The sequence below is a fragment of the Drosophila novamexicana genome, unplaced genomic scaffold, assembly GCF_003285875.2.
Source record: "Drosophila novamexicana strain 15010-1031.04,08,12 unplaced genomic scaffold, DnovRS2.1 tig00000870-arrow-arrow-pilon, whole genome shotgun sequence".
Classification (NCBI taxonomy): domain Eukaryota; kingdom Metazoa; phylum Arthropoda; class Insecta; order Diptera; family Drosophilidae; genus Drosophila; species Drosophila novamexicana.
In genome coordinates, this window is record NW_020824830.1 from 1,515,292 (window position 1) to 1,538,256 (window position 22,965).

General features: G+C 40.2%; 2 protein-coding genes across 3 annotated transcripts; one reads left to right on the forward strand and one right to left on the reverse strand.

The window, feature by feature from the left end:
• Positions 1–669: 669 nt before the first annotated feature.
• LOC115764664 (kinesin-like protein Klp98A) lies at positions 670–13,266 on the forward strand. Of its 2 annotated transcripts, XM_030707851.1 has the most exons (12): positions 670–1,432; positions 4,875–5,098; positions 9,004–9,317; positions 9,384–9,553; positions 9,622–10,057; positions 10,128–10,874; positions 10,936–11,109; positions 11,251–11,373; positions 11,480–11,593; positions 11,656–12,643; positions 12,708–12,883; positions 12,938–13,266. In XM_030707851.1, the coding sequence occupies exons 1-12, from the start codon at positions 1,386–1,388 to the stop codon at positions 13,178–13,180; spliced, it is 3,756 nt and encodes a 1,251-aa protein (XP_030563711.1). In that variant the 5' UTR covers positions 670–1,385; the 3' UTR covers positions 13,181–13,266. The 2 variants fall into 2 exon arrangements, with proteins under 2 accessions (XP_030563711.1, XP_030563712.1); XM_030707852.1 differs by lacking the exon at positions 11,251–11,373.
• An 896-nt stretch (positions 13,267–14,162) lies between these two features.
• LOC115764835 (putative gustatory receptor 98b) lies at positions 14,163–16,324 on the reverse strand. The gene is made up of 4 exons (XM_030708084.1): positions 15,304–16,324; positions 15,165–15,241; positions 14,488–14,527; positions 14,163–14,302 (listed from the first exon to the last, which is right to left on the reverse strand). The coding sequence occupies exons 1-4, from the start codon at positions 16,172–16,174 to the stop codon at positions 14,163–14,165; spliced, it is 1,128 nt and encodes a 375-aa protein (XP_030563944.1). The 5' UTR covers positions 16,175–16,324.
• Positions 16,325–22,965: the final 6,641 nt, after the last annotated feature.

A 22,965-nucleotide genomic window follows, 5' to 3' on the forward strand; every position in this document is an offset into this window, starting at 1 on the left:
TTTATATATTTTGTTTATTTCAAAATGTGGTATCCTGTTACTCTATGTTACATTTGAATTTCCGACTGCGAATACGGTTGAAAATATTTCAAAACTTTTTATTTGTTACATATAGTTTTTTAAATTACTACTGCCGGAAGCCAAGTTAGTTTGTGGAGACGCACACAAACTTTTATATGCTTGAATATAATAGCTGCATGTCTTTTTAATTTGTTTAAGTTTATAGAACTAACGGCAACAAATGGGGTTAAATGTTTATGCTGAATAAAGCAGTGCAACGGCTAACAAGCAGTGGACGCAGTCGGTTACGTTTTGATTTTGTGCGCTTACGTTGCTCAAATCTGCGTCAACGTCTTTCGGATTTAACGAAACTGTAAAATATAAAATACTTTTACTATATTAATTTCATCACATAGAGCAACAAATAAGCGAGAGTCGTAAAACGTACCTTTCATTTATTTAATTGAAATTTGGTTATCTAATTTTCTCAATTTTGTACTCATGATAATATAGTAACACTTTTGACAGTGCTTAGTAGCAGTATTTTTCGTTATATTATACTAGTGCCGTATAACATGCCCATTTTGAGTACAACAGTTGCCTGTGCTAACATTAACATTGTGCAACACTGTAACTTTTCTGCAGTAAGAGGAAGACTCCATAAGCAACAATATCGGAACGCGCACAATACACAAAATCTATTGGAATAAAATAAGCAATATTTGTGTGTCGTGCGTTCTCACGCGCGGGTGTGTTGATTATGTGATATATTTATAATCAGTGCATCAAACGTGAAACTAAGATTAGCATACGCAACCGAATAAACAACCAATACAGACACCATATGCAGGAGCACACAGCACGCACATCCGTGAAGTCTGTGCTGCTGCTGCTGCTGCGGCTGCTGTGGACAGCCGTAAACAATGAATTGGTGCAAGTAAATCAAATAGTGTTCAATTATTGTTTTTAATATAACTATTATGTGGTGTGCTTGTTGCCGTCTGCGGCGCGCAACATGAAACGCTGCATAAGACAACGAAAACAAAAACAAACTAACAAGGCCAGCAACAACAACAACAACGATACAAAAAACGCGCAAATTCATATGTACAGACAAGAAGCAAAAAGAAGCATAACAAGAAATATTGCAACAAAACAAAGTGTGTGCAGGAAAAAAAAGAAACAAACACAATCAAAATTACGTGGTACTTAGTTAAATACCCAAACAGCCAGACGTACTGTACATGCGCTTCGTCGTCGCCCGCACGCCATCACTTTCAACATAACTGTGCATAGCAAAGGAGTAGCAGCAGCAATAACAACTACAACAACTCCAACAGCAACATTAACAGTAAGAAGAAGAGCTGCCGTAAGCAACCACCGAAATGTCGTCGCTCAAGGTTGCCGTAAGGGTTCGCCCCTTCAACTCACGGTAAGTGCGACAAGCAGTGCCCTTTGCATTCGAATCGGAATTCGTATACGTATATGCGTTCCAATTGGAATTGATAACACGCTACAATTGTGAACGCCCCTCGATTGGCCTGTTGCGCATCCCCTTCAAATCTACTAGCCTTTTCTGAAAAAAAAAACCATTCACTGCAAAACATTTGCGCTGCTGACGTGCCAATTTATTGTTGTTTTTTTTTTTTAATTGTATCTGTTTTTTGGTTTTTGGCCAACAAAATGGAAGCAAGCTGGCAAAGAACGTTGGCCTAAACTTGCCCAACGGCTACTTAAAACCGCATTAAACAAAATTTTTTATGGTGTGTATGTGTGTGTGTGTGCGTGTGTCTATCTTACGTCTGGCACAGTTACTTGGCTTAAACGTGCATGAAACGCGAAAGATTTTGGCAACGGGCAGCAGAACAAAGCAACAAAGCAACATTCATAATGATGTCATTCATCTCACACACAAAAAACAAAAGACAACAAAATATCATGTAGAAATAAGTTTGTTTTTTTTTATTTATATTTATTTGCTTTCATGACTTTCATTGTGGTAATTGCGTTTACATAAGATCAAATATTAGATAGACATAGAGCTCTCTAGAGTACTCTGGAGTTCTCTGGAGTCTCTGCTGCACGCACACACACAAGCACACACACACACACACACAGGGTGACGTCATCTTCCGTCTTCATCTGCTCTGTGTTAAACTGTTAAATTGCTGCCGGCTACACACACACACACACACACACACACACACACACACACACACACACGCACACACACACACACGCACACACAGTCATGTGCATATAGAAATATGCATATTTGATGTTTTGTTTAGCGTGAAAACAAAATTTGTAGCGCATATTTACATGAGTGTACACGGAAAGAAATGCCTTGTTACGTTTATATTGAAAAATACAAAAAACAAAAACAGGAAATACAAATAAAAAGAATAAATGTACTCGGACTGTTGTGTATTCAAATAGACCGCAAACTTTTAAACCTTTGCAAATGGAAATTTTCCTTAAATGAGATGTACTTATTTTGGTTTATTTTAAAGGCTACCTGAACCAATATATTTCTAATATGCTTGCATAATTCTAATATGCAGACTATTTTATTTAGTTCTAAGCAAATACAAGGCAATATTTTACTACCCAAACAATTTTGATAGTCAGTCCCACTTATCTTATCTTCTCTTTCTACTAGCAAGAAAACCCCGAATAAAAACAAATACAAATATAACAAAAGAGATTGTTAATTTGGAATCATATGGTTTAATATTGGATACAAATTGTGTATTCTAACTATACATACATGTGTATATGTATGTGAGCATATGCTAAAGATTTTTTACTGAACCTGACCTGCTATAAGCTTAGACTTAATCTGTAGAGCAAAGGTTCTCATACTTTGGAGAGTTAATTATTTTCTGAATTTGAGTCTTGTTAGATATTTTTATGACTTTATAAGAAAGACTACCCATAATTCTAGGCTTAATTGTTCTGTTTTATGGAGTAAACTTTATCTAACTTAAAGTACAATTGAAGTAAATATAATTTTTATTATTAGAATAGCGTCTGGAGTGTGCAGCGTGTTCTCTTTAACGAGGTAACACTGTGCTTCACATTGAAATTATGCTAATCGTCCATTAAGAATGTTAAATAGATCTAAAGATCGACACCTCAATCAGCTGCTTTAGAGCTGTTACATCATCTAATATCTTTAAAAAAAAGAAGATTCAATTGTATTTAATTTGGCATAACTTAAGCTATTTGTTGACCCCAATTGTTTCTCTCACTGTAGTCATGGTAGAGCGCGTCTTTGGCAAAAACAAACATCAAATGTAATTGCGCTTAAATACATATGCCTGAGTGCACGTATATATGTTATGTGTGTTAATACAACTCCAAAACTGTATCAAAATCTCGTTAGTATTTCAGGTTTTCGCATACACGATCGTACACATATATATATATATATATATATATACATGTGTATATGGGTGTATTGAATACATTTTGCACGCAAGTGCAAATCAACAACAACTTGCATATTCATTATGAACTTTGTTAGCGATTTATTCACATATTTTCGATGTGCCATGAGTCAGATATTTGGTCATAATCGAGGGGCCAGCACATACATTTGTCAATTTGTTTGTCTTTGCTGCGAATTGAGGAACAAATCAGCGCCACAGATTCAGATAAAGTGGAGGGGACTGACTCAAAGCGCTCGACAACAAACCAACAGATTAAAGAATTAAAACCACTCGACGGCAATGAGCGGAGGAACCGAGCACCGAGAACCACTCAGAGCCACTCGCATCAAATGCTTGCAACTGAAAGTGGAGCGTAAACATGCCACCAACAATGCGGCACGAGCAATGCGCAATGAGCCCATAAGAAAAGAGGAATGACCTAAAATTGTTGCTTTAAATGGGCACAAGACGCATGTAGATACAAAAAAAAATCAGACTTAAATCGAGCTAGTGTAGCTTGCGATGCCGACTACTGAATACCCTTGCAGCCATCCTTTCGTTATTTTTGTATGCTTTCTGCTCAATTTAAACAAATTGTTTTTCAATTATCTTCCAAGAAGTCTAAAAATACTAAAGTTTTTCACTCAATTATTGTTTTTTCTTAGTTCAAACAAATATCATGAGAACTAAAATGGCTTTGAATATAAACAAAGGTTGTTTACAGTGTGCATGGAATTGTTTACATTTTGGTCAGAGTAGACCTGCCCACCTATGCCACATTAGGTCGCAGATTTCTCCATTCAGATTTGACTAATTGCACGACGATTCTTAAATACCCTACACAAGTGTATGAAGAACAGAGATACTCGCAGCGTCTGTCTATCTGCGGGGCCATTGACTGAGTCATAGGGGCAAGTCTCTGAGTCGGGTGGCATTTGATTCTTGTTGCCGCTGGCACTTGCCACTGCGGTGGGTGCATGTTGCCCCAGCCATGTCGAGGATGATGTCGCAGTGAACCGGTTGTTCTATGTGACCGCTGGTCAACGGCTTTTCTATTTTTCTTTTTTTTTCTTATTATTATTCAAGTTTTGCAGTTTTCATTTAACAAAACCGGAATTGTTATTTGTAAATTGCCGCCTGCGAAATCATGTGACTGTTTTGAAACCTGCATTTGGTTGGCGTGGCATTATTCAGCAGTTCTCGGCGCCATTCACCATTTTCAGATCAGGCACAGCGATTAGAAATAGCAATATTTTTATGGTCAGCTCGACTCGAAAAGCCAACCAAATGGGCAACTAATGGGGCAAACTCACAACAAACGACAACTTTTCCAACTGTGCGACGTCAGTTGGTCAAATTGATGGGCCAAGGTCATTTACAGGGTATTTTTATTGAACTGTCATACTGAAGCCCCGCACAATTCTCTGCTCTTCTTTGCAGCGAAAACGATATGGACGCCCAGCTGATTGTGGAAATGGAGGGCAAGAAGACGCGACTGCTCAAACCCCGGCTGCAGTCCATACGCGATGCAGGTCGCGAGGCTTATCACGATTTCACCTTCGACTATTCGTACTGGTCATTCGATGCTGAGGACTCACATTTCGCCACACAGGAGCAGGTGTACAGCGATCTGGGCAACGATGTGGTCGATTGCGCCTACGAAGGTGAGTTCTTTGCATAATCGGGTCAAAGAGCAGTCGCCCCGATGACATCACACCGTGTTGGGTTCGCTGCCAAGTGACACATCGCTTGGCTTTCAGCTAGCTTTCTTGCTGGCCCAAAAGCTCTTGCCAGTCAGACAGACGGACTGTCGACTTGCTGGGCACTTGCACACGTTTGTTTACATTTTTGTTGGTCTTTGAATTTTCGCGTGTCTAAAAATAAGCTATTGCGCGATTCGACTCGTTTGTGCCCCAATAAACATGCAAATTTTGGGCTGACGCTGGAACTCTACGGCCACAGGGCACAAACTTGAGGCGCCTTCAGGAGATTGATTGATTGTTGACATGAGCAGCACGTGCCGCCTGGCTATCGGTTCCATCAGTGCGTAATATTTTATGCGCTTTCACTCGACATCAAGCATGGCAGAAGTCTAATTTCTTTTATTGCTGGCGAAAAAACAAAAGCCGAAAAATAACTTTCGCCCACAACTGCAACGCAACTGCAAACGCAACTGCACAAAATGCCAAGCCGAATGGAACAGCTGTTTGCTGCACTTAGCTGTTTTTGCCCGTATTGTTATTGTTTGTTATTTGTTCGTTTATTCGTTTGTTGTTGTTGCTGCCGACGCTTGGCACGCTTTCAATATCAAATTACCCGGCCAAGATTGGCCGACTGCGAATGACAAAAGTTGCATGAACACGAGTCAACCATGTGCTCATAAAATAGCAAATAGTCAAAACGAAATGCAAAAAACGGCAGAGTTGATTTTAAATTACCGACGCTTCAATACTCTTGCTCAGACAAATATTCAAAGATTGAAGTATATGATTTGTTTGTTTTGTTTTTCTCTAGCAATATCTAAAATGCGCTCACATAAGTGTACACTTATCAAGTCATATTGATTGAAGAAAAAAGAAAAAGAAAAAAGAAAAGGTCAAAACACATTAAAATTATCCCACAAAGAGAGAGAAGAGGGTTCATATTTAAATTACAGATTTTCAAGCTATAAATAAAATTCTCACTTAATTTCACACTGAGTTTCACACTTATTTTCAGATTTAATTGGTATTCATTTTGAGTAAAAGTTTGTTAGGTTTGTTTTCATTTAAAGAAGTGCTGAATTCATGCACATTCCAACAAAGCTTAGACTTTTAATTAAGTCCTTTTTACTCAATTTGACAGCTAAATAAAAGTGGCTCAATTGAAATCCCCTGGTACGTTGCATATTTCTAGACAAATGCATAATACCCCATGCAAGTGTAGCCATAAAAACTGCAAGTGATGTCCACTTGCCTAGCGGGCTGTTAGGTTTGCCGAGAGCCTGACTTTGAATAGTCGTTGAACGTGTGGCTGACTGGCTAAATGCGGCAATGACTTGGCAGTGCAATTGTCTTTGTTGTTGCTGTTGTTGGCTGTTGGCTGTTGGCTGTTGCACCACTTGTGCGGTCTCAGATGACGCTTTCGAAGGGGCCCATCTCTTGGCTAGACGGCAGCCCAACAAGCTGTTGAGGCGTTTAAACGCCGCCCAATGGGCGGACTGAACTGTCGCCTCCGTCAGCCGACACTTGAGCTGCAATTGCAGTAAAAGTGTTTTGCCCCGTTCGGATCGCTCCTCCTTCCAAACACAGGTGTGCAATGGCCGAGCAGCCTGTCTCCTGCTCACAAATATCTAAATAAGCTGCATGATCTATGTATATATAATCGTTTATATAACTTCTTACCATTGAAGCTGATTTTCTCACAAATAATCATAATTTGCAGATTAAGCGCCACGAAAATAAATGGGATTAGAAGTTAGTTTAGTACAGAAACCACAATAATTGTTTCAAGTCTTTGTGCATTACACATTCGTTTAGTAATGCAAAATATCCGGAAGTATGGGCTGCCTATTTGTTTGCATTTCGTTAGCTGAGACATTGTTATTGAATAATTCGAATTCAAATTACAGCCAAACAAAGTAAACATATATGTTGACATTTAACGCCCATTTTTATTATACCCTCTACCCATGAAAAGGGTATAATAGTATAGCCCAAGCGGCTGTAACAGGCAAATGGAAGCATCTTCGATTCCATATCTACTCTTACTGAGCATCAATAGCCAAGTCGATGTAATTATGTATGTCTGCCCTTAATCAATCAATCAAATCATGAAATCGATAAATATCGATATCGTGTAACCTGTTTCTTAACATGTCTCGAAGCTTATCAAAGCTGTGTGGGGCCAAGGGAAGAAGGGGCTCAGCTGCAGCCTTAGAATGGAAGAAAGCTGGAATCTTTGTGATGGCAGCGTGTCGCGGGGTTCAGGGAATCTTATTGTCAGCAACTCTCGTGGGAGAGTTAATTATTTCTAAAAGGTTTTGTAAAATTATTGGCATGACTCTGAAGGGGTTTATCTTTATCTGTCTGTCTGTGTGAGCGCGCCGATTGATAAGACTCTTAGAGTAACATTTTTATACCCTTGCAGAGGGTATTATAATTTTGTCGTGAAATGTGTAACGCATAGAAGGAGACATCTCCGACCCCATAAAGTATATATATTCTTGATCAGCATCAACAGCCGAGTCGATAGAGCCATGTCCGTCTGTCCGTCTGTCTGTTTCTATGCGAACTAGTCTCTCAGTTTTAAAGCTATATTAATGAAATTTTGCAGAAGTCCCTCTTTCTGTTGCACGCAGCTCATATGTGAAAACCAGCTGGATCGGACCACTATATCATATAGCTGCCATAGGAACGATCGGTCGAAAATTTAGTTTTTGTATGAAAAAACATTTTGTTTGTCAAGATATCTTGCCCAAACTCGGCATTAACTATTTTCCATGTGCTTCTTAGATGCGGGCAAAGCACTATAAGCATTATAAAAAGGTTGGGTCTGCAAGGGTATTAGATCTTCGGCGTGCCGAAGATAGCCTTTCTTTCACGTTTATATAGTCTTTGTATATATATATATCGTATATAGTCAGATCAACTTTATATAGCAATGGCTACTAATCACCACATCTATTAAATGCATAGGATTCGTATGGGATTTCGGCACGTTGTTTAGTTGAACAACGAACGTTTCATTTAGACCCACCCACTAAAGATATATTATAAACTTATTATATAAAAAACTATTTCATGGTCATTGGTGATATGCCATTCATTCTTCCTACTCCTCTCTCTGTCTCCCTTTTCCATCAATTAATATAATTGAATTTAATCTGCTTTCCTCCTTTGATTGCAAGGCATTGAATATATGTGATGTGATATATTTATAATGTGATATATTTATAATGTATAAACATTTTAAAAAAGATTTTATTATAAATAATTTATCTTATAGACTTCTAACTATTTATTCTTTGCTTAAAATGTATATAGGTTCTTTATGGGATAAAAAAACTGTGTTTGTGAAATTTAATTATAACGAAAAAACATTATTAATTAAATTAAATTTTTACAATGCATTTAATAATTTAATCTTATGCATATTTGGCTACTTATGCTTTACCTTAAATAGGATGCAAAAATGTTGTGTTTATAATTTATCTAAATTATATTTTTACAATGAATTTAAAATTCAAATAAATTAATCACATACAAATTTGTCTTTTAAAATATATTTATGTTCATTGAGGGAGAATATTTATTTAAGTCCATTTCGATTTAGCTCCTCTACCCAACCATGCTGCTTCATATTTCATTTATATTATATGGTATACTCTTAAAACCAAAACTCCAAACGTAATCGTAATCAACATGCCAGACATTAGTCACGGTTCGCCGTGCTACTCATGTGTTAGCCAATGCTCGTCAAGTGTGGCAATTGCATGCAACAATTTGGTTGGCAAGCAGCGATGCAACGTTTGAGCTGCAACCTCTTACCTTTTTTAATTGGCATTCACGGGCTTTTCGTCTCTTGACAGGTTACAATGCCTGCGTCTTTGCCTATGGACAGACGGGCTCGGGCAAGACGTTCACAATGATGGGCACGCCGAACAATCCGGGCCTGATACCGCGCATTTGCGAGGAGCTCTTCACGCGCATGCGCGTGGGCCAGGAGTCGGGCACAGGATATCGTACGCACGCCAGCTATCTGGAGATTTATAACGAGCAGGTGAAAGATCTGCTGGCGCCACAGAGCACAGGACATGCGCTGCGCGTGCGCAACAATAGCAGCTTGGGCACATACGTGGAGAACTTGTCGCAGCATGCGGTCTCTGACTTTGAAGAGATACAGGTAAGTGTTGGCATTTGACTTGGGAAACGCACGAGACTTGGCCTTAAACCGGATGATCTTTTACAGGAGTGCATTGCGCGAGGAAATGCGCACCGTACCACGGCCAGCACCAACATGAATGACACGAGCAGTCGCAGTCACGCCATCTTCACGATTACGTTTGTGCAGGCCGTCTTCATGAATGACATGCCAAGCGAAACAGTTTCCAAAATTCACCTGGTCGACTTGGCTGGCAGGTGAGTTAGTGGAGCATGAAGTTGTGCCTTGACAAACTATCGTTATTACCAACTCTCTTTTGTTGCAGTGAGCGCGCCAATGCAACGGGCGCAACGGGTCAACGCCTGAAAGAGGGCGCTCACATCAATAAATCGCTTGTGACGCTGGGCAGTGTCATCTCAGCATTGGCGGAACAAGCGAGCGCTGGCAGCGCACATAGTGCGTCCTCACTGGCCACCACACCGAACGGCAGCACAAAGCGCGTGCTGTACATTCCCTATCGCGACTCCACACTCACCTGGCTGCTCAAGGATAGTCTGGGCGGCAACAGCAAGACAATCATGATAGCGGCGCTGTCGCCGGCCGACTGCAATTACAGCGAAACGCTGAGCACACTGCGATACGCGAATCGCGCCAAGAACATCATCAACAAGCCCACAGTTAATGAGGATCCCAATGTGAAGCTAATACGTGAGCTGCGCGAGGAAATCAACAAGCTGAAATCCATGCTGACGGGCGATATTGTAAGTTGTTCAAATATTAAATATTAAAATATGTTTAAATATTAAAATATTGCTTTCTGCGCCCTATTAGCACTCATTGCAGCCCTCGCTTAAAGTGCTGGCCGATCTGCAAAAGATGGAGGCGCAGGAAAAAGTGCTTACCGAAGAGTGGACAGAGAAATGGAAGGTGGCCCAGTCTATATTGCAGGAACAAAAGAGTCTGGGCTTGCGCAAATCTGGCGTGGGCGTTGTCCTCGACTCGGAAATACCCCATTTAATTGGCATACACAATGATGTAACGACCGGCGTCACACTCTACAGCTTAAAGGAGGGCGAAACGCGCATTGGCACTGAGGATGCGGAGCTGGCGCAGCACATTGAGCTGGTGGGCGATGGCATACGACCGCAGCACTGCAGCATTATTCTCAAGGGTGGCGTTGCCACGCTGCATCCCTGCCCGCAGGCCCAGTGCTGGGTGAATGCACATCTCATAGACGAGCCTAAGCAGATCTCGCAGGGTGACATCATATTGCTGGGGCGCACCAACATTTTTCGCTTCAACAATCCCACCGAGGCAGAAAAGCTGCGCAAAGACTTGCATCGTTCGCAATTGGATATGTCGCGTCTGTCTTTGATAACCTCATCGCGGGAGAACCTGCTCACATGCAGCAACTACTTGGACGAAGATGCCATGACAGGCAGCACCTCGTCACCCTATAAACGATCCGATCGCCAGTATTATCCACAGCGCCCCACGTCCCGCGACGATCCCGAACTGCAGGATGAAAACCGCAAAATACTTGATACCATTGAGAATGCACTCAAGCAGCTGAATGTGGTCAGTAAATATTGACATATGGCTTTTGTTGTTCACTCAAATTTCACTATGCTATTTACAGGAGCGCGTTCAGATGCACGACCAATACAAGACGAAGGTGCGAAAGCTAACCGAGGAACTGAAGCGCCTCGAGCTGGAGAAAAGGGATGGCATGCAGTTATTGAAATGCCGTGAACAGGAGCTGCTTGCCCGCAAGGATATGCTGCTGTGGGAAAAGAATAACGAAAAAGTTCAGGTGCGTCCATCTGATTCAGCAAACTGCATGTAAAGCTACCAATCTTTTATTTGGCACGTGCTTGTTATGTAAATTCTTCTTGTTTGCATTATTATTTTTGTTATTTTTTATGGTTTTTCGTATGTTAAATTTTCATTTTAGATCGACATTGTGTGTAGACAAATATCAGCGTTTCAAACGCAGCTCGACTCAAAGAAATGCGATTTCTCAGAGTATGTAGCCAAAGAATTGCAGGAGCTGCACGATTGTGGCAAACTTGACGAGGTTTGTTTGGTTTTTGCTTTGATATGATTTGCTTAGAGTTAAGACTATTAAGTAGCAGATCGAGGCTTATGCTTGGCTTACTTCTATCGTTAATAATCCATTACAGATGGGTGTAAAGATTGAAGAGGGCACTCCGCTAAATGACGAGCTGCTGCTGCACGTCTCCGACTCGCTAGATTTGTTTGCAGCGCAGTTTATCAGGGATACGGTACGAAGAAATGTAAGTTTGAACTTTAAACAAATAATTGTCACTTTATTAACTTCAATAAATATGCCTTGCAGAATGAGGAGATACGCAGGCTGGACGAGCAAATAGCCGAAAAGGAGCGCATACTCAATGCCAGCACAACTAAAATAGCCAAAGTTGATGAGACCATGCTGGAAATACAGGCGCAATTAGAGCGCTTGCGCCAGGAGCGTGCTGAAAGCGAGAAGGAGTCCCAGGCGATGAGGGTCAAAAAACAGGGCATGCAATTGCAGATGTCAAGTGCAAATGATATGGACGAGGTGTCCAAATCGGACACATATGAAACCTGTGATACCTTTCATACGGCACACTCGGATTTCTCGCTGCTGTCATCGCCTACCATAACAGAGGGTCAGCAGTCGCCGCTGAGCAATTTCTCGTGCGAGGCAGAAGACGAGGCTGAGGATACGCGCAAGGATGACTTCTCAGGCAGCAGCGAGGATACATCGCGCACCTGCACTGCCGGTCCCAGCAGTGGCAGTGGCAGCACTTCAATGGCGCCCGGCTCGCAGGCCATCATGAGCGACAGCGGCGTATGCCTGGATAGTCGGAATCAGGCGCTGGTACAAAATGGTGCTGGCGGCAATTATAGGCAGACCACGCGCACCAGCGACGAGGAGACGGGCTCCTGTTCCTCTTGTGAGCTGGGACGCAACTCGGGCATGACGCGCGCCTACTGCCCATTGCATGCGCAGCGTCGCAAAATTGCCGCTCAGAAGGCTTTAATTATGAAAAATCTTGAAACAGATCTTAATAAAGTACAGCTTGATGAGCAAATTGCTGTTCTGCAGGATCTTCAACGAAGCTACATTCAGATGGAGCAGGAAATGCTGCAAACGGTGCAGGATCTTGAATCTCATGCGCAGTGCTGTGCGGAGGAGCGTGCTGGCATGGAAAGGCAGTATGAGCTGGCCAGCTCTATAATGCGCTCCAGTGCGATGAGTCCAACCAGCATGGAGGAGTCAACCTCGCAAATCTATTCGCCCAGCATGACAAGATCGTGCCCATCCATGAGGGAATTTCGTACGTATTTGCTTATGTGTAACACAAATTTCTAAACTAGTTAAGCTTAATTTTATTTTCACAGCTGAAGGCGAGCATTTCATTACCATACCAAGTTTTGTGATTCGTGGAGCTGGCAAGCAGACGCACTACGAGTACGAGGTTCGAATTGCGTTGCCCGATGGCAAGCTAAACATTTTGCGTCGATACAGTCGCTTTCGTGAGCTGCACTTGTGCATGAAGCACTGCTATGGTGCCAAGGTGAGTCGTCTGGCATGGTTAAATATTTATATGTTGATCAACCAATCATTGTAGATCTCTGCATTGCCTTTCCCACGCCGGGAACTCTTTGCCTCAAACAGTGAGCCGGTGGCAAAGCATCGTCGCCGTTTGCTGGAGCTCTATTTGCGTCGCCTGTTCGTCGTTTGCTCGAAAATTCCACAGTGTCCAATTTATGATGGACCCGGGGGGCCTGGCCTCACGCGTGCCTCGCTTGTTCAGCTGTCGTCTTTTTTCAAGAAGGGCCTGTTCGAGAACGGAAAGCACGGGACGGGATAATAGTTAACCTACTGCTGAATTATCTCCTGCCTACAGTGTGTCTATTTATTTATTTGTATTATCTGCTTAGCTATATGAACGACAACATGGACCTGTTTTAAGTAGCTAGCCCAAGTAATCCATAGAATGTAAGCTCAATTATGTATCTATATATAAGACCATGTTTGTACTATTTATGTATGTATATAAGACCACCAGTGTCCTTCCAATATGTTATTACTTTTATACCAATTGTAATATATACATACATAACTGTATAAACATTTATAATCACTGTATAGAGCTTTACCTTAAACCGATTGTAAATCTAACTGCCAATGGCATTCTTGTATTGTATATAAATACGTGCACATATTGACTTCCCAATGGTTGAGATTTATTAATACGTTTTGTTGGTTTGTTTACAAACAGCTTGCGCCAGAAATTGATATGTGGTGTATTTTAAAATAGCTAATTTTTTGCTCTAGTTAAATATTTTATACTTGTATTGTGTGTATGTGGAACTTCCATAAGTTATTCCAGTTATTCAGTCTGTGATTATCTAATGAAAGTTATATGACAAAAATCTAAATCCAAACAAAGTACGTAACTGAACATTTCACGAGAATATAAATATCCAATTAAAACCTGTATTTGTTAACCGTAAGCTAGATATAAAAATAATTGAACACTGATGGGTCATGGGTAGGCAGATGTTTAGCAGTAGGTGATAAGCAATATATAGTTTCTAAGTAACCATAAGCTGATCGTCGCAATTACAATACACTAATTATGAGTACAACTAACCGCAAAAACATTAAATGTTAATTATATAAGGCTTAGAATAAACACTTTACCCTAATGAGAATTGATCGTTAAAGTTGCTCGATTGCAATTACGGAAACAATAATATAGTCTAAATGTTACAATAAATTCGTATATATATATATATATTTAAACAATTTCAAATAACAGCATTTGGCGCCAACTCTACAATGTTAAGCTAACAGACTGTTAATTCCAGCATGGCTTTCAGTGAGCTTTTGGCTGGCTTTTCTGCATAATCTACCTCTTTGCATCGGCAATGCCCTGCAGCTTGAACTGTATCAAAATAATGGTAAAGCTGACAATAGTGACCACCATCTGCAAGGCATAGTAGAATATATATTACTTAAACGATTAAGAGATGGTTTGTGTTTAGCTTACACTGCCAAAGCATTTTAGATTAATTTCAAAGAAATTGCCGCAAGTAAAGCGCAGCTTTAAATGTTCCAATTGCAAAGCATATTCCCGCAGGCCATTGCTAAGCAACGGCGGATTAAACTTACCGCAGCGAATATTGTGAATAATGCGTTTAAAGCTGTTGTACTGTAATAACAAAAGCGTTATTGTCCAAAGAAAAATAAATATAACTGTTACCGGGCAGCCAAATTTTGAATACCCTTGCAGACATATGTCAGTGTACAATATTAAAAGTCGATCTAAGCTTTATAGAATTCAATTCTCAAAAGATGAATCATATGATATATTGGTCCGATATAGAGAAGATTTATATAGAATATTAATAAGATTCAATCGAATATTAACCTACGTGGATTTTGGTTTTGCTGGATCATTGAAAAGCTCATAACTGCTGTGCTGGGGAAAGATAGCATAAAACAAAACTTTTTTATATAAAAAACTAAGTTTTCGACAGATAGGAAAACTACAGAACTCTATGATTAAAAAGTCCGAAGTATGATATTGTTTGCTTATCTCGAAAATGAAAATGTTTTTCATGCAAGAATTTGGTTTTCTAGCGATTCTATATATCTATGGAACCTATATGATATAATAATCAAATCCGGCTAGAAAGAGAGATCTGACAGATCTGTTTGCATAGAAGCAGAAAGATGGGCAAACGGACGCGGCATATGGTTTGAGCTACTTAAGAATTTAAAAAATTTAATTGTAAAATTTAAATACTATCTGCAAGGGTATTTAAACTGACTAATTTTTTATTTACTGTGCCGATGCAGTTTTGGGTAAGCCAGCAGGGTATCAAAAGATTGATAAGCAGAAGCATCAAGTTGCCAACGCGCACTGGAATCGACAGAGATATTGATAGATAAATTGAATGTATAAATTATATCCTGTACACTTACAGAAACGACAATTGCTACAATCGCTCGGATTAAACGCCTGTATGTAAGCCCAATTGACGATGTGGAGCATGGCCAGTCCATTGTACAGGAACAGGCATAACATAGGCAGCAGGTAGTATGTCTCCAGTTCGCCGACCAGCTTCCAAACACGCGCCATCAGCTGTTTGTTGCGAAGGAGTGCCATGCACAGGGCTTGGAGCAGGTCGCGCTGATTGCAGTCGGTCAACTCCTGCTGCAGGTAGATAAGCATGTGGCGCAAACGCAGCAGCAGTTCCTGCACTAAGACCACAAACAAAACATACTCCACACCTTTCAATTGCAGCACCAGTAATAAAAACTCGGTGAGAATCTTGTCGCACCAGCTCATGTACTCCGTCATTACTGGAACCGTAATGATGGGAAAAGCAATGAGCAGAAACATAATCCAAAGTCCGATGACAAGAGCCAAGCGTTGACGAAATCTGGTATGCTTCACTAGCCCACCAAAGCACTGGGAGGCATCATCCAAGTCCAGCTCCAGTGCAGCTATAGTCATATAAATGTGACCCAGTCTTCGAAAATAGAGCAGCATGTTGACATGTATGATGGCCAGCAGGATTGTGTAGAAGATCTTCTGCACCATGCCCAGGGCACTTGTGAAATCCTCGACCTCCAATATGCGTATTTCGAAGTTAAGCGTTATTATGTTCACATAGGTCACATACATGCCCAGCAGAAGGACGCCACAACTGTAGCAGCCAAAGGCGAATATCAAAAGCCGCCTCTGACAAAGGTCGGAATCCCTTCCATAGCTGCTGGGCGGTGGCATCAGCGTGATCAGCGAAAAGAACTGCAGATAGGGACGCGCTGTGGCCAGCAGTTGACCCTCCATGCCAGACACCAACGAGACTTTGCCGTCCACTGACTAAGCTCTTCAAATGTCGGTTGCTCTCTTTTAATTAGCAATATTACACATACGCCGCATTGGCTGATTAAAGAGTTGCGTTTGAGCAATTATACAATTGCAGCAGTTTGATATACCAGAAAGGTAACGTACACTGAATCAAATAAGTTAAGCCACACTCCACGATTACTTTCTATTATATTTATATTTAATTGTTTAGTCTTTCAGATATACTAATCCTAGTATTACAAAAGCTCCGAATGGTTTCTTAAGACCTCTTATACAGCTTGTTGACCCTCAGTGGTTGTTACATTGTGCTGATTCGTGGGGCACTAGTGGGCGTGGCTATAATAAGAAGACCACTCAGAGTTCATTATTTCGTTTATTAGCGAAAGTGGCAGGGGGCGTGGCATGCTCTTTCTGTCTCTCTTATTCTACCTTAGTTAAGAAATCTTAAAAATGCCAAGAATATTACGAATTAAACGAAGCACATTTGACTTTCCAATGTTTAAAAAGATCAATAAGGACTTAATGAGATTTACTTACCTATGTCTTAATATGATAGTTTTGTTTTTTATATAAAGACGTATTTAAATTACATTTCTTTTTTGAAAATATATTCTTTTCCCTGTAATAAAGTCAAAAACGAGTATAACTTTTCTGCAAATCAAACAAATATGTTAGAATATCACAAAGGTAAATTAAATTACTGGGTGCGTAAACTTTTTTCCCTGACAGTGTTTATATTAAGATCTTTAACACTATTCGTATTGCCAGTTGTCACATTATAAGGCATGTAATTTTGCTAATTGCCAGCCAATGTGGGTTACAATTGCTATTGTCGTAAAACCGACCATATCCAGCAATCAGTAATGTCGCTGTCCAATGCCCTTTTTCTACTCGGCCTTTATTTTTCTTAATTTCTACATACGTTGCAGCAATTGCTCCACTTTCTTGCTTCATTTTCCATTTTATGCACATAATTGCACTTCTTGTGCGCTGCGTTGAGCAGAAACAGACGCAAATACATTTACACACACTCGAGGATGCATATTGGGCATGCATGCATGTATGCAGCAAACATGTGGACATGTGGACAGCCAAATCAAATGAAAACACCCTCTGAATCGACTATAGTCCTGCAGGAGCTTTTATCCGCCTGCTAATCCCAATGCTCATTCGCCTGTCCGTTAGAATTTCACTTAGGCGAATGTACGCGCGGCATTGCTCTAACAAGATTATGTGTCCTTTTTAATTTTAAACTACTTCACTTTACTTTGTCCACACCATTGAGTGCTGTGTGTGTGTGTGTGTGTGTGTGTGTGGATACGTGTTATTTCTTTTTCAAGTGCTCTTCTTTTCAGCTTGATTAAGCACTTTGTGTAACTGGAGCACATGCAGATGTTCCTTGACCCCATCTAATGGCTATATCTCAACTGCCCAATGGCATTTTTAATTTACTCGAACTGGAATATGTAAGTGTCAGAGTGCAGAGTTTCTGTCCAGGCACTTTCTCTCTGGACCTATTTTGGTTGCGAGCTCTCTTCTAAAATACAAAATTGATTTTTGCTACTGTTAGTGCTTGCTCCATTAAAGCAAACAAAGCAAACAATAATTGAAATACAATAAAATTAAATTATTTTTAACAAGCCACAGGAAAACGGAAGTACTCACACACACACACGCACACACGCGCACACACACCCATGCACGCAGGCTGTTATAAAAGCCAATCTCTTCACAACTTGCACAGATAGTTTTTTTATTACTGATTTTTATTGCGCTTATTATAAATACTCTTGGGTATTGTTTAAATTGCTTTCCGTTAAAAAAAACTGGCCATATATTTTATTTGCAAAGGTAAATAAATTCTCATAAAGGCATGTAAGCTGACTTCTGCATGGGTGTGCGAGTGTGTGTGTGTGCGTGCGTGTGTGTTGTGTGTGTTTCTGGTATGTCTGTGTGTAATAAACAAATACATTTTTAATATTTATGTATTCATGGCCATTAAACGGATATCCGTGGCCATCGCGCGTTAAATTGCAATGGACTTCGCGCCCCCGCCACCCTAGAGAGAATCTGGCCCATATACATGTATATATATATTTAAGCAAATATATATATAGTCAACTTTAATATGCGCTTCTGTGGCTACATGCAGCACTCACGTATTATTAAATTAACGAACAAATTAACAAAAATTATGCGGCGTTTAATTTAATTTTCATAATTTTTAACGTTCTGCTCGCTTGAAAATTGATTTAAAGCCCGGACAACTCGTCCAGAAAGTACTGCACGATATATGTCGATATATATATATATATGTATGTAACATATATATTAGTGATCAAATAAAAAAGCACAGGAAATCTTCCGTGTTTTTAAATTGTCTGGAAAAGAGCCAAAAAATACGCAAAATATTTAAAAAAAATTGGTGTTCTCAATTACATTCAATTTAAACACTTTACATTTTTTTTGGGTCTTAATCCATTTAAACTATTATATTATGATTTTTGTGCAATGCTCAGCAGACTTTTTGAAAATGATCCAAAAAAGTTTGCGGCTACAATAAATTGTAGAGCATGTGGCAAGAATCAATACACAAGTTCTTGCAACATCTCGAAATCGTTTTATATTGTTTGTAAATTTGGACTGTCCAACTAGGAGATACCCTATACCCAGCTTCCTTCGAAATGTAGACATTCTTCCCTTGTCAGTCCAACTAAAAATACATATTAACATTTTAAAAGAATGCCCATTTCTGGGTATGCGTATACTATGTAAGTGTCTACATACCAAATTTGGTGTCTCTAGCTCTTATAAGCTCTAAGATATGCTAAAAACGCAGGATTTCTACATGGATTTTTATCGATTTCAGCAAAAGGTGCAATTTATCTATGATTGGAGGATCTATTGGAGCACATATTAGTTTTTCAGAGTTCGACGCGTTAATGAATGGATAGCCAAATAGACATAGCCAGACCGACTCTGTTCATCGTCCTGATTAAGCAAAAATATACTTTCGGAGATACTTCCTTTCGCATTTATGTACATTTGCAGAAATCTATTTAATTTTTTACCCATTTTCAACGGGCTCAGTGTATAAAAACTAGGCACGGCCAGGGCCGAGGAATAGGCGCTAGTCATTTTATATCTAGCTTCTAATTAGTAAACTGCGGGTTAAATATATTATAGGAACTTTTTCTAGAAAGCCATTGCCTTGACAACACGAATGCTAGAGTTTCAGCTTTGTAGGATGCCTGAATTCTCAGAAAAAGGAGCCAAAGAAATAGTAATTGCCTGATGTGATGTGTATAATACACTCGTATATGTGAATGGTATTTTCATGCATAGCACTAGAACTTGTGTATGCTTAGACCGGCCCAAGTTTGGAAAGGTGGGCAGGGGTAATGTTTAGATTTGCTCGGCTCTAGTTCTTATGTATTAATTCTAATTAAATTTGTTATTCAAAACGAGAATGCGGCACGTCCACGTCAGCCATTTTGCAAGTGTTAACCTTTTGGCAGTCGGCTGTCGCAGTAAGCTCTCGCAAATGGACAAACATTGACGGCGACAATTCGCACGATGCGGCCTGAAAGCAACCTTGACATTTTTTGCCTGTTTTCATTACACTAATGAAGTCATGTGCGACTGTGTTGACAGCAAGTGTGGCAGTTGATGTGTGTGCCTCTGTCCATGTGTGTGTGTGTGTGTGTTTGTCTGTATCCGACCAGCAGCCGTTTTTGTCCAGGTCCAGGCAAACGACTAATGCCAGACACATAAAAGGTGCACGGCAGGCGCTGGCTGGCAGCGACGCCTCATTAAACCATTTTATTATGCCCAACGTCATGAGGCGGCCTTAACTTTGTCAAAGACTCCCGAGCACATACACAGCCTACACCTCATCAGCCCACTCAGACACATAGGCAAACAGAGAGAGTTGCTTAATAAGTGTAAACTGAGCACATAACGCATACGCCGCATGGTACAGCACATACATTTAATGCTTTAAAACGAGCGCATCTCGAAGTGGAACTTGAGCCGCGGGTATGCCAGCTAAATTGTAAGACGACAGAAATATTTCAACAGGAATTTACGATGCGCGCACACTAAATGCTCATTTAGTTTGCACTTTTATTTAGAAACTTGGTTTGCACGTTTGCCAAATTGTCTGCGGTAGCGAAAGCCAACCGCAGCCGCCAACAACCGGCGCAACAACAACGGCAACAAAAACAGCAGCCACAAGAAAAACAACAACGTTGTTTGGGGCAAAGTGCAATAATAATGAAGGCAGAGGCGTAAATTTTGCTTTGGCTGCAGCCAGCCTTGAGAGAGAAACGAGCTGCCGGCTGACAAAAGGCAGGGGGAGAGGTGAGAGCAAATGGAGACTCCTGTGGCTCCTGCCAGGTGAGCCATGTTGTCAGCGGAAGGCAGCAACAAATTTTCGTTGCGAAAGCTTTTAGTGAATTTATGGCAAGAAATTTCCTCTGCTCGAACTGCAACTGCAACTGGAGCGGCCTGCACTGGCCGTTTGTTTATGTCTTAGCCAGGAGCACTTCCTGCCACACGGATTGCGCCATGCTGCTTCACAAACTTTCGAACGTAATGCACTCGTGCTTATACAACAGTATTAGCTCCCAATGATCCTCAGCCCGATAGACAGCTGCCTAATTGAATGCATAAACGTTGAGAGGTTTCATAACGTGCGCGCAATTAATTTGTAAAATATTCACGGCCGCATCCTCCACCCAGGAGACGAAGTTGGCACACAATTCTCAAGTTATGCACCATATGTACATCAACAGCAATAGACATTTGTTGGCGGGGCTTCACTTGTGACGGCAGCATCAATTACCTGGTTATTTTTTGCGAATTTTCAAACAACCTCCAAGAATTCCGCCAAGTTTTGTTGAATTGTGCGAGCACTCGGCAGTTGAATGGAAAAGTTGCACACGCCACGCGCCTGCCGCTGTTACACAATACAAGGACTCTTGTTTCGTATCTTCTTCTCCTCTCTTCAACAAAGTTGACTAAAGTTTATTCAAAAATAAATTTAACTTTTAAATCATCAGCCGGCTGCAGCTAGGATGGCAATTTGCCACCATATGTGAAGATCCTTGACAACTATAACGCACGGCCCAGTCCACTCGACACACAGTGGCAGATATTACCGTATAATTGTATTACAACACAAGACGACGATGCTGCTCCATATGCTGAAAGACCTACGATATCTCAGTTACCCTGTGCCCATGGAAGCGGATGAAATAAAGAATGGCTAATTTGTCGTGTTAAAAAAGCAGACTTATGCTTCTCTGTTGGGCACTTGTCTGTTGTTTATAGAAAAACTTAATCACCAGCGCAGAAATGTATGAAATTAAACGTGTTCGATTTACAAACGTTTACCACCTTAAACCGAGAAAATCGAGGTACAGGCAAAATGTTATATGAGGCTTAAAATATTTGTAAATTAATATATATTATTATAATACATATATATGTAGCCATTATACATATATAGAAAAATATATATATATTAGCAAGGAACTGTATTTACCACAAATATAAATACTTTCGTCGATTGTATTAAATAAGTACATAGACAAATTTTGAACGTATCTGTAAATTTGATAATGTCTGCCTCAAAATTAAAGATAAAAACTTCGTGTTGTCGGATCACAATTAGGATTTAAGCAAAAAACAAGGGATTAAAGCGATTGTTCAAAAAAATCTATATTTATTTTAAGAGGTATATAAACACTGCGTACATTTTATGCTAGCTTCCTTATCTGCCTTGCCAATGCTTTTAATAGCGCTATTTGTTTTTATAAAAAGTTGATTCTGCGATACTTGAATTTAGTTTTGCAGAGTATTTCGATTTTCGATGAAGAAGATTACTTCATTGCTTGTTTTTTCATATTTTATCCAAAATATTATCTGAAATACTTCGTTGAGCTGACTGCAGCAGAGGGAAGTTAAAGGCTGTGAGCCGCTGGCGTGGATGAGTGCATGCTGGGATGGGGGCTTGGGGAGCCAAGACACAAGTCGAGTTGCATCCACATTCGTTGTCAGCCATTGTGGAGCTTGCAGTTCGACTGTCGGCCTGCATTTTACCGCAATGTCAGGCAACGTCTTCGACCGTATTTGCATCCAACTTAATTGCGTTTTAAGTAGATTTGCGGCGACATGTGGGCACATGCATGTACATACTTATTTGCATGTGTATTGTTCTCGGTGACATATACGACGACAGGCTGAATACTCGAAGCCTGTCGTCCATGAAACTTTCTTTTACAGCGATTTCCTTACAAAAAGCGACAACTATGCAGGCATCCGCTATGCCCGTGAAACAGACTCGTGGGTGTGTAAAACAAAATACTTTACCTTGCTTTCAAGCTAAATAATACAAGAAGTGGCATTTATTTCGTGATATTATTTACTTTCGTAATCTGATTATTATAAATTATATAAAAGCAATATATTAGTGCAAGTAAATCTTTGCAGCATTTGGAATCAAGCAAGAAATACAACATAGTATAAATGTATTAAATATTAAAAATATTAAATTAATCAAAAGTAACAAGTGAGCAAAAAGTAAGAGTTACATGTGTCAAAAAAAAGGGCAAATATAAATCTATAAGTCCGCAACAAACATGTATGTATAGCATAATGCAAGTCCCTAGACATAATTTCAAAGAAAATCTGCGAAGTTAGCGGCCTGCTTGTCTGGCACGCGCTGGGCTCAGCAGCTTTCTTTCTTTTACTTTTCTACACGTGTC

Bases quoted from the DNA above. Each gene is read 5' to 3' on its own strand.
- LOC115764664 (XM_030707851.1), top strand. From the start codon at position 1,386: ATGTCGTCGCTCAAGGTTGCCGTAAGGGTTCGCCCCTTCAACTCACG. The intron at 1,433-4,874 runs GTAAGTGCGACA...TCTTCTTTGCAG, and splicing joins GTTCGCCCCTTCAACTCACG to CGAAAACGATATGGACGCCC. The intron at 11,374-11,479 runs GTTTGTTTGGTT...AATCCATTACAG, and splicing joins ATTGTGGCAAACTTGACGAG to ATGGGTGTAAAGATTGAAGA.
- LOC115764835 (XM_030708084.1), bottom strand. From the start codon at position 16,174: ATGGAGGGTCAACTGCTGGCCACAGCGCGTCCCTATCTGCAGTTCTTT. The intron at 15,242-15,303 runs GTAAGTGTACAG...TGTCGATTCCAG, and splicing joins TTGTAGCAATTGTCGTTTCT to TGCGCGTTGGCAACTTGATG. The intron at 14,303-14,487 runs GTAAGTTTAATC...TATGCCTTGCAG, and splicing joins TATTCACAATATTCGCTGCG to ATGGTGGTCACTATTGTCAG.